Consider the following 12,136-nt stretch of genomic DNA (forward strand, 5'->3'; position numbering starts at 1 on the left):
TTTCTAAGCTCCATATACCTATCCAAGAGGCTGTTAAATGATATGTTTGGCCAGGGCAGTTTCTGTTTGGACATTGCAATTTTGTTCATGCTCACTTTCATTCCTGACTGCAACTCAATTGTGTTTCGGTCTGTGGACAATTTCAACTGCTCTTTTAAACATAAGCTGTACGTTCTTGTAAGATTCCAGAAACTAAGAAATCTCTCAGTGATCATTAAACCCATAATTGAACTGACAATGCTCAGACAATCTCTTAAATTCAGCCACTTATGCTGAAATGGACTCCCTCTTCTTTTTGATTCTGCTTATGAAACCTAAAGTGTTCTGCAGTCAACAATGGCTTTGGTTCTAAATGTTGCTGTGTCACTTTCACAATATTAGCAAAGCTCATTTCGCCTGGTTTGGTTGGAGCAATCAAACTCTGAAGCAAACCGTATTCCTATAAATTGAAACTTGTTTCTCATGTGTTATTTTATTTGCTTTAAAATACTACTCAATTCATTCAGTATACAAAATCCAGTTATCTTTTGCGTCAATCATTCCCAGACATCCCATGCTGCAGAAACTCATTTCAGGGAGGCAGCACCATCAATTTGCGGGAGACTCCCGGAACTTTTTTTTAGATTATGAAGACACGCAGTCCTCTTTTATTGTCATTTAGTAATGCATGCATAAAGAAACAATACAATATTTCTTCCAGTGTGATATCACAAAACACAGGACAGACTAAGACTGAAAAAAACTAACAAAACCACATAATTATAACATATAGTTACAACAGTGCAACAATGCCATAACTTGATCAAGAAGTCCATGAGCACAGTAAAGGTTCAAAGTCTCTCAAATGTCCCACATCTCACGCAGACGGGAGAAGGAAGAACTCTCCCTGCCATACCCGACCACAGTCCGACTCTGAGTCATCTGAAAACTTCGAGCACTGATCACATCTCCGACACCGAGTACTGAGCACCATCTCTATCCGAACAATTTGACCTCCATCTCGGTCGCCAACAACAAGCAAAGCTGGGGATTTTGAGGCCTTTCCTCCGAAAGATTCCCGACTGCGCAGTAATGACAGCAGCGAATGAGCGTTTCAGAAATTTTTCCAGATGTTCCTCTATGCTTTCACGTCCATCTCTATCAAATCATAATTGTCCACAGCCCCTATTTAATGGATACGATTTCATTTTTCACCGGAGGGCTGCCCACGTGCGGCACGCTGCTTCTCCTCCTGGGAGAGGTGGGATGTCTTCAATAGAGTAGTTCCTTAGCAGCTAGCCAGCTAGTTTAAATAACGTTAGCTATGCTAATGAACAAATGACACCTGTTAAACTCACCTCAACATGTCTTTTACAGTCTGAACCCACCATGGGCAATAGAAAAGTCACTGTTGCAAACAGTGCAGCGAGCAACACTGTCATTATTTTTGACCCCTGTTAGGCAGGGGTACACTTTAGTGTAGTCTGGGGTGATGAGCGTTTTATATTTTCTTTTTTTGGAACACTCCGCCATGGCTCTCTCTCTCTCTCTCTCTCTTTCACCCGCGCTCTCTCACACTCTCTCTCGCTCTCGCACTCTCACTCGTGCTCTCTCTCACTCTCACGCTCTTTCTCGCTCTCTCGCACTGTCTCTCGTTCTCTCTTGTGTTCTCTCGCACTCTCTCTATCGGTCACGCTCTCTCTCTCACTCACTCTCAAAAAAAATCAATTTCCAGGATATTGTATATAATTTGCGGGCATCAGGGAGCCGCTATCAATATGCGGGAGACTCCCGGAACTTCCGGGAGAGCTGGGATGTCTGCATTCCAATCTAGCCAGCCACTTATGCTCTTTGTTTATGATTATTATCACCCGATACTCATTATTTATGAATTTGTGAATTCTTCTGCTTTCTAACCTTCTTTTAACTTGACTGATTCTTGCTGCACTTTTTTCTAACTTGAAAATCTCGCTGCTCTTCAACTGGTAGTTAGTCATCTCGGTTTTGTTTTAAAAATACCTCATCCCCACTGCTATGTTTTGTAACTCCAGGAAAAAAGCAGGAGCCCAAGAGATGTGAGTCTTAGTTTAGTCTTTACTTTAAGCGACGTGTGCACGTATCATGTGGTAGCGTCATGACGTGTGAAATTCACGTATTTTTACATATAACCTGCAATGAATTATTTAAACAAATAAAGAATACTTAATTGACAACATATTTACAATATTACGCAAATACTTCTGAAATATTAAATACACAACATATCCACCCTGGGTAGAAAGACTCTGAATGCTTGCCCTATCTGTGTCACTCATAATTTTATATGCTTCTGTTAGGTTGTCCTTCAGCTTCCAGAGCTCAGAGAAAACAATCCAAGTTTGTCCCATCTCTTCTTACAGCTAATACACTCCAAACCAGTCAATATCCTCGTCAATCTCTTCTGCATCAACTCCATTGTCTTCATCTTCTTCCTGCAGAGTAGTAACTAGAAATGCACACAAAATTCCAGTTTCACACAGAAGCAACATGACTTCTCAACTTTTTTACTCAATGCCCTGACTGATGAAGTATACAAGCATGTAGATATGCAATATACCTACTCTATCCACTTGTGTTACCACTTTCATGGTGCTATGTACTTGCACCTCAAGATCCCCCCGGATATCAATGCTCCTGAGGCTCCTGCCATTTACTGTATACTCACCCCTTGTATTCAACCTCCCAAAATACATCACTTCACACATGTCTGGAAAAAACTTAGATTGCTCAATTTTCTGCCTGAATTTCCAACTGATTTATATGCTGCTGTGTCTTCTGGCGAATTTCCTCACTACTTACAAATCCACTAATTTCTGTATAATCTGCAAACTTGCTAATCAGTCCATCTACAACTTCATGGATTTCATTATTATATGTTGCAAAGAGGTTGCAGCACCAAATCTTGAAGAACACCAATGGTCACAGACCACTAGTCAGAGAAACAGTCAACTCCCCTTACACTGTTTTCTATACCCATGACACTTTAAGATTTACCATTTGCTGTGGATCCTATGTGACATAATCATCTGAACTAACCTACCACGAGGGACCATGCTTTGCTAAAGTCCATATGGTCAAAATCCTACCTTTATCAATCATCATTGTCACTTCCACAAAACTCAATAAAATTTGTAAGATAGGTCATCCCCTGCCCAAAACAGTGGTGACTATTCCTAAAAAGCCCATGTTTATTTTGAAATGTAAGTAAATCTGGTTGCTATGAATCTACCCCAATAATTTTCTTACTGCTGACGTAAGGCTCACTAGTCTATAACTATCTTGTTTATTCCTATTGCCCTTGAACAAAGGAATGACATTATCTATTGTTCTGTCTTTTGGCACCTCACCAGTGATAAAGGACATTGATAAATCTCTTTTTAAGCTCCAGCAATCACTTCCCTCAGTGATCACGTAAGTAACGCTGGGTGAAGTTGATTTCAATAACATTGTGCTGAAAAAATAATGTTCTCTGCTTTAATCTTGATTGACTGGAAGAGGAAACTGGAAAATATAAGAGAAACACCACCTTAATGGGGTGGGTTTTACCATTAAGAATGAGCTGGTCCAACACGTCAGCAAGCCCTCCTGTGCGGTAAGTGAACTTTTCATAGCCTTTTGGTCATGATTACCTTGAATCAGTAGGTATCAACAGTGCATATGCCCAACTCTAGAGCTATGGATTAGGCCAAGGAAAAGCTCTTGTCTAACCTCAAAGAAACTCTGGCTCAAATAGCAAAGGAGGCCAAGCAGGTCCTGCAGGACACTTCAATGCCAGAATCAGTATAGAAGCAATCATCTGTAAAGATGTAAACCATAACAGACTCCAGTGATGCTGGAAATCCAGAGCAACATACAAAATCTGTTGGAGGAAGTCAGCAGGTCAGGCAGCATCTCTGGAAGTGAATAAATATTGGACGTTTCGGCTAAGACGCTTCTTCAGGCTGGAAAGAAAGGGGGAAAACACCAGAATAAAAAAGTGGCGGGGAGGAAGTTAGTTTAGCCAGAAGGTGATAGGTGAAGCCAGGTGAGTGGGAAAGGTAAAGGCCTGTAGGGGAAGGAATCTGGCAGGAGAGGAGTGTAGACCATGGGAGAAAGGGAAGAAGGAGGGGCACCAGGGAGACGTGATAGGCAGGTGAGAAGAGGAGGGAAAATGCCAGAGTGGGGAATAGAGGAAGAGGGAAAAGGGTGGGAAATATATTTTACCAGAGGAGAAATCGATGTTCATGCCATCCGGTTTGATGCTACCCAGATGGCTCAGGAGCTGTTGCTCATCCACCCTGAAAGTGGCCTCATCATAGCAGAAGAAGAGACCGTGGACTGACACATAAGAATGGGAATGGGGATAAGAATTAAAATCACTGGCTACCGATAAAGTTTGCTTTTTGCTGAAGGAGCAGAGGTGTTTGACAAAGCAGTCGCCCAATTTACATCGGGTCTCACCAATGTAGATGAGGCCTCATTGGGAATACCAGATACAGTAAGCAACCCCTACAGATTCATAGGTGAAATGTTGCCTCACTTGGAAGGACTCTTTGGGACCCTAAATGGAGGTGAAGGAGGAGGTGAATGGACAAGTATAGCATTTCTGCCACTTGCAGGGAAATGTGCCAGGAGAGAGACAGATGAACAAGGGAATCATAAAGTGAGTGATCCTTGTGGAAAGCGGAGTGCAGGGGGAGGTAAAGATTTGTTAGTTGGCAGGGTCCTGATTAAGATGGTGGAAATTGTGAAAAATGACATGTTGGATGTGGAGGCTCACGAGGTGGTAGGTGCGGACAAGAGGAGTTCTATCCCTGGCAGGAATATTGGGTGAGAATGGATGTCTGAGAAATAGAGGAGATGCAAGTGAGGGCAGCATCAATGGTGAAGGAAGCGAAACTCCATTCTTTGAAGAATTAGGCCACCTCTGATGTCCTGGAAAGGAAAGCCTCATCATGGGAACAGATGCAATGAAGATAAGGGACTGAGAAAAGGGAATAGAATTTTTAACAGAGACAATGTGGGAAGAGATATAGTCAAGATAGGCACGGGAATTGGTAGGTTTATAAAAGATATTCATGGACAGTTTGTCTCCAGAGATAGAGACAGAGAGATCAAGAAAGGGGAGAGAGGTGTCAGAAAAGGACAAAATGAATTTAAGGGCAGGGTAGAGTTGGAGGCAAAGTTGATGAAATCAAGCTCAGCATGGGGGCATGAAGCAGCACCAATGCAGTCATCAAAGTAGCACAGAAAGATTTGGGGAGAATTACCAGGAAAGGCTTGGAACATGGACTGTTCCATGTAGCCAATGAAAAGACAGGCATAGCTGGGGCCCATGTGGGTGCCTATGTGGGTTCCCATGGCTACCCCCTAGTTGGAGAAACTGGGTGTAATTGAAGGAGAATTTGAGGGTGAAGACCAGTTCTGTCAGACAGAGAAGAATGATGGTGGAGGGGAACTGCTCGGATCTGTTGTCTGTAAAACTAAATTTCTTCTGTCTAAACAGACCCCTGCATTCCCTACATATTCATGTACCTAAGTCTCTTAAATACCCTTGCCGCATCTGCTTCCACCATGACCTTTGCCAGCCAGTTCTAGACACCTACTGCTCTCTGTGCAAAAACTTTGCCCTGCAACATCTATTTTAAACCTGTCCTGTCACGTTAAGTGCATGCTGTCTAGCTACTTGACACTCCTGCCCTGTGTAAAAGATTCTTAATGTCTCCCTTTTATATGTCTCACAAGACTTTATAACCCTTTATCAGGTCCCTCCTTAGACTTTGATGAGAAGGTTCACAAGAGTGATCCTGGGAATGAAAGATTGAACATGCAAGGAACATTTGATGGCTCTATGCCTGTACTCACTGGCGTTTAGAAGAAAGAGGGGTGGGAATCTCCACAAGACCATAAGACCATAAGACATAGGAGCAAAATTAGGCCATTTGGTCCATCGAGTCTGCTCGGCCATTCAATCATGGATGATCCTTTTTTTCTTCTCCTCTTCAACCCCATTTTTTGGCCTTCTCCCTGTAACCTTTGATGCCATGTCCAAACAATAAACTATCAATCTCTGCCTTAAATACACTCAATGACCTGACCTCCACAGCTGCATGTGACAACAAAGTCCACAAATTCACCACCCTCTTGCTAAGGAAATTTCTTCGAATCTCGGTTTTGAAGAGACACCCCTCTATCCTGAGGTTGTACCCTCTTGCCCTAGACTCTCCCACCATGGGAAACGTCCTTTTCACATCTACTCTGTCTAGGCCTTTCAACATTCAAAAGCTTTCAATGAGATCCCCCCTCATCCTTCTAAATTCCAGCGAGTACAGACCCAGAGCCATCAAACTTTCTTCGTATGATAACTCTTTCATTTCTGGAATTATCCTTGTCAACCTCCTCTGGACCCTCCCCAATGCCAGCAAATCCCTTTTAAAATGAGGAGCCCAAAACTGTACACAATACTGAAGTGAAGCCTCACCAGTGCCTCATAAAGCCTCAGCATCACATCCCTGAAATCTCATTGCAACATTTTGAATATTGAAAGGCCTAGAGAGAGTACATATAGAGAGGATGTTTCCTACAGTGGGAGAGTCTAGGGCTAGAGGGAACAGCCTCAGAATAGAACTTTGTGATACTGGCAGATTGTCTACTGATAATTCCCATCCCCTTTGGTGCAATGAAAACTCCTGTCACCTGTTTCTAAACTTGTTCCCCCCCCCCCCCCGCCCAATCCTCCATTACACCTCTCCAGGAATCTCCCAATAGTGCAACTTTCTTGGAACCTACCAAGTTTTGTTCCAGGCTAAAGAAACATAATATTCAATGGAAGGATGAAGTGAATGAAAAATCAATGGACATGTTGAACTTTACAGAATCTTTGTGAAGGGCACACTATACAGATGATAAATTCCTTTTCTCTGTACTCACAACACTGAAAAGTCAATGTCATTCACTCACTACACCATCCAATGTATGCAAGCTGAGCATTACTGAGAGTAACTGCTATTAGTATGCCCTGTCCTCTCATTTGATAGTTTGTTGTACAGCACCATCTATGTATTAACGGATCAGGCTTCTGAAGCGGTCACAGCCATGGGTTGTGCGGCGGGGTCTATGCGCTCCCTGCAGGCGGGCTGCAAGTTCGGCAATTGCGCTCGTGAATATGCATGTTCCACCCAATCACTGCTTCATTATGGTGGCATTTAAATCCCTTCTTTTCATTGTATTCTTGTCGAGACTTGAACAAAAGCATAGCAATATTACACTCTCCGCTTATTCCCGTCCTTGTCTGGAAAAGTGGAATACCATTTGGACTGACGCTGGGAAGGAGCTGTATTTGTTTAGTAATTGGATATTATTTTTAGCCATGGTGTTGGCAATTGCCTTTCAGTTTAAGAATTTTAGTTAACAGTCCTATTGGCCTAGCATTTATTGTTTTTTCTCCCTGTAAATTCTGCAACAGTTCTCATTAAAGTCAGTGAACGGTTGACCTGCTTCAGTGTCTCTTTCTCCCCGCACTTGGGATATATCCGAACATTCTGGCAGAATCTGCCCACATCTACACTTACTTTTCTAAAGTATAATTGTTAAATATTTCTAAATATCGGAAGTACTTGGATAATACCAATTGCTGACAACCAGTTAAATCAGTGGCTGTGTTTTAGTTGTCTGTCAATGTTTCTTCAACTATTCTGTGAATGGAATTGTTTGCCTTGTGATCCCATTACAATGAAGAAAGATCATATCTGCAGTGTCCTGCAGTAATGAAAGGAGCTGTCTGTGGGCCTCAGCTCATTTTAGGAAAACCAAGCATCTAAATCAGTGCACTTTTTATTGGTTAGTAGTGAGCATAGGTGGACAGCCACTGACTACAAATATTGATCCAATACACAATATGCAATGTGTTTTCAGTAGCCACTTTATTAGTCATAGTCATAGTCATAGTTATAGTCATGCTTCATTGATCCCGGGGGAAATTGATTGTCGTTACAGTTGCACCATAAATAATAAATAGTAATAAAACCATAAATAGTTAAATAGTAATATGTAAATTATGCCATGAAATAAGTCCAGGACCAGCCTATTGGCTCAGGGTGTCTGACCCTCCAGGGGAGGAGTTGTAAAGTTTGATGGCCACAGGCAGGAATGACTTCCTATGACGCTCTGTGTTGCATCTCGGTGGAATGAGTCTCTGGCTGAATGTACTCCTGTGCCCAACCAGTACATTATGTAGTGGATGGGAGACATTGTCCAAGATGGCATGCAACTTGGACAGCATCCTCTTTTCAGACACCACCGTCAGAGAGTCCAGTTCCATCCCCACAACATCACTGGCCTTACGAATGAGTTTGTTGATTCTGTTGGTGTCTGCCACCATCAGCCTGCTGCCCCAGCACACAACAGCAAACATGATAGCACTGGCCACCACAGACTAGTAGAACATCCTCAGCATCGTCCGGCAGATGTTAAAGGACCTCAGTCTCCTCAGGAAATAGAGACGGCTCTGACCTTTCTTGTAGACAGCCTCAGTGTTCTTTGACCAGTCCAGTTTATTGTCAATTTGTATCCCCAGGTATTTGTAATCCTCCACCATGTTCACACTGACCCCTGGATGGAAACAGGGGTCACCGGTACCTTAGCTCTCCTCAGGTCTACCACCAGCTCCTTAATCTTTTTCACATTAAGCTGCAGTTAATTCTGCTCACACCATGTGACAAAGTTTCCTACCGTAGCCCTGTACTCAGCCTCATCTCCCTTGCTGATGCATCCAACTATGGCAGAGTCATCAGAAAACTTCTGAAGATGACAAGACTCTGTGCAGTAGTTGAAGTCCGAGGTGTAAATGGTGAAGAGAAAGGGAGACAAGACAGTCCCCTGTGGGGCCCCAGTGCTGCTGATCACTCTGTCGGACACACAGTGTTGCAAGCACACGTACTGTGGTCTGCCAGTCAGGTAGTCAAGAATCCATGATACCAGGGAAGCATCCACCTGCATCGCTGTCAGCTTCTCCCCCAGCAGAACAGGGCGGATGGTGTTGAACGCACTGGAGAAGTCAAAAAACATGACCCTCACAGTGCTCGCTGGCATGTCCAGGTGGGCGTAGACATAGTTCAGCAGGTAGACGATCGCGTCCTCAACTCCTAGTCAGGGCCGGTAGGCGAACTGGAGGGGATCTAAGTGTGGCTTAACCATAGGCTGGAGCAGCTCCAGAACAAGTCTCTTCAGGGTCTTCACGATGTGGGAGGTCAATGCCACTGGTCTGTAGTCATTGAGGCCGCTGGGGCGTGGCGTCTTCGGCACAGGGACGAGGCAGGACGTCTTCCACAGCACAGGAACCCTCCAGAGCCTCAGGCTCAGGTTGAAGACATGCCGAAGTACTCCACATAGCTGAGGGGCACAGGCTTTGAGCACCCTGGTACTGACACCATCCGGTCCTGCAGCCTTGCTTGGGTTGAGACGTTTCAAGTATACCTGTACTGCTACTTCTTCACCTGTATACCTGCATGTTAATGCTAATGTCTAATCAGCCAATCATGTGGCAGCTATTCAATGCATAAAAGTGTGCAGACATGGTCAAGAAGTTCAGTTGTCATCAGACCAAAGATCAAAATGGGGAAGAAATGTGATCTAAGTGACTTTGGCCATGGAATGATTGCTGGTTCCAGACAAGATGGTTTGAGTGTTTCAGATACTGCTGATCACTTGGATTTCCATGCACAACAGTCTATCGAGCTTACGATGAATGATGCAACAAACAAAAAAAAAAATTCCAGTGATCTTAAAGAAAGCTAAAAATGTTTTGGTAATGAAAGAGGTCAGAAGGGAATGGCCAGACTGGTTCAAGCAGACAGGAAGGTGACAGAAACTCAAGTAACCACATGTTTCAACTGTGGTGTGCAGAAGAGCAACTCTGAATGCACAACACATTAAATCTTGCAGTGGATGGGCTACAGCATCAGAAGACCATGAATGTACACTCAGTGGCCACTTTATTAGGTACAGGAAGTATCCAATTAAGTGGCCACAGAGTGTACTTGAGGTTATTCAAAGATGCTGGTAGTACTTAATTATACATCAGAAAAAGAAGAGGAGAAAATAATAAATGAGTTTTGGAGGGTTAATTTTTCAATTCTAATTTTATTGAGTTAAATGTTCATTGCATTCTATCTTAGTGCTATTTATTATAATAATAACAATAATAATAATAATACTTTATTGATCCTGAGTGGGAAATTATTTTGTTATAGCAGCAACTTTTAAAAACACACTTAGCAACAATATTAATATTAGCTAATAATAAAGTACAGAGTAATAATATATACAATAATAATTTATCAATGTGCAATACTGTGCAATGATAATGTACAAAATAATAGAACAGGGACTTGTACTATAATGTGTGTTCTCCTGTTGTACAGAGATTAACTATCATATATGCTTATTGCATTTGGTAGGAAAGATTCTCTGTAATGATCCTTATGACAGCAGAGCTGAATGAATCTGTCACAACCATGGATTTGGCAGCGCAGTAGATACAGCAATTGCGCTTGTGAATTTGCACATGTCAGCTAATTATTATTTAATTGTGATAGTATTTAACTCCGTATTTGTCGTTGTAGTGCTTGTCGAGACTTGAACAGAGCACAGCAATGCTCCCCTGCTGCTTTGCATTCGGCCTTCCTTGGGATACTGGACTTTCAAGTCAACTGACTCTGAAGACTAGCAGTATTCGTTTAATGTTTAGGTGTTCTTTTCAGCCGCAGTGTAGGCTTTGTTTTCCTTTTGAGTGTTTTAGTTAACAGCCCCGTTTGGCCTAGCGTTTATTGTTTTACTTTCTCTTTAACACTGTGCGTATTGAAGTCTGAACTATTGATCTGCTTCATTGCCTCTCACTTGCACTTGGGCCATATCCAAACCGGGTGACAGAGTCTGTTCGAAAGGGTGTTCTGCTTACTCAATAGGACATGGTGAGGATGTGTCTAATTGTCCATAATGGATAACAGTTCAATGTTCCAGGAATATTTATTATCGAAGTACATACAGTATATGTCAGCATATACAACCCTGAGATTCATTTACTGGTGGGCTTTCACAGTAAATACAAGAAACACAATACAATCAATTAAAGACCACATTCAACAGTCTGGACAAATAATCAATGTGCAAAAGACAAACAGTGTAAATACAAAATGCAAAAAGAAAGAAAAAATATGAAGTAGTAATAATAATAACAAAATGTCACCAACCCTAACACAGAATTGCCAACAAATCCAAAGCTAATGAACTTTCAGTCTAATATCTGGTCAAAAAAGACAACGCACAATCAAGAAGCAAGCTGGATTACGGAGGAGAAAGAACACATTCACACAGCTGAAGACTTGCAAATATCTGAGTTACAATGGATATGTTAAAAATGGTCATAAAAATAGCCACAACTGGAAAAGTACCAGCAATGATAATATTCATAATTACTGTATAAAATTGTACTTGTCTTCATCTGTAGGTATTATAGGTTGACCACCAATTTTCCAGCACCCCCAGTTCCTGAGCCTTGCTGGATTAAAAGAGGGCAAACATTAAAAATAGCAAAAAAAAAAGGACTGTAGAAGCTTAAAAGGGGTTATTAATTTTTAAAAAATTAAACATAAATTGATTGATTACTGTGCTTATAAAATATGTTGCTTCTCGGTTAGCTTTATAAACATTTCATCCAGTTGAAGTTATTTCATTTGTTTTGATCTCCCTCTGCATAACTTTTCTTGCACCAAATAAAAATTCATTAACTCTTGCTCCATCACAAAGGTACATTTCTCTAGCCCTTTGATTAATTCACCCAACAACTCAATTAACATAAGAACATCAGAAATAGGAGCAGGAGCAGGCCATCAGGCCCATGGAGCTTGCTCCACCATTCAATAAGATCATGGCTGCTCTGGCCATGGACTTCTCTCTACCTATCTGCCTTTTCAATATAACCCCTTAATTCCCCTACTATGCAAAAATCTATCCAACCTTGTCTTAAATATATTTACTGAAATAGCCTCCACTGCTTCATTGTGCAGAGAATTCCACAGATTTACCACTCTCTGGGAAAAGCAGTTCTTCTTCATCTCCATCCTAAATCTACTCCCCCAAA

General features: G+C 42.0%; 1 protein-coding gene across 1 annotated transcript in view; it reads left to right on the top strand.

The window, feature by feature from the left end:
• The first annotated feature begins 3,557 nt into the window (after positions 1-3,557).
• The window catches only part of LOC134336688 (myeloperoxidase-like), a 70,012-nt gene continuing 61,433 nt past the window's right edge, over positions 3,558-12,136 (top strand). Inside the window, exon 1 of the mRNA XM_063031046.1 lies at positions 3,558-3,610. Within this exon, the coding sequence (XP_062887116.1) occupies positions 3,573-3,610 (38 nt within the window). The 5' untranslated portion in view covers positions 3,558-3,572. The remainder of the gene's footprint in view (positions 3,611-12,136) is intronic.

The sequence above is a fragment of the Mobula hypostoma genome, chromosome 23 (genome assembly GCF_963921235.1).
Source record: "Mobula hypostoma chromosome 23, sMobHyp1.1, whole genome shotgun sequence".
In the NCBI taxonomy this organism is placed as follows: domain Eukaryota; kingdom Metazoa; phylum Chordata; class Chondrichthyes; order Myliobatiformes; family Myliobatidae; genus Mobula; species Mobula hypostoma.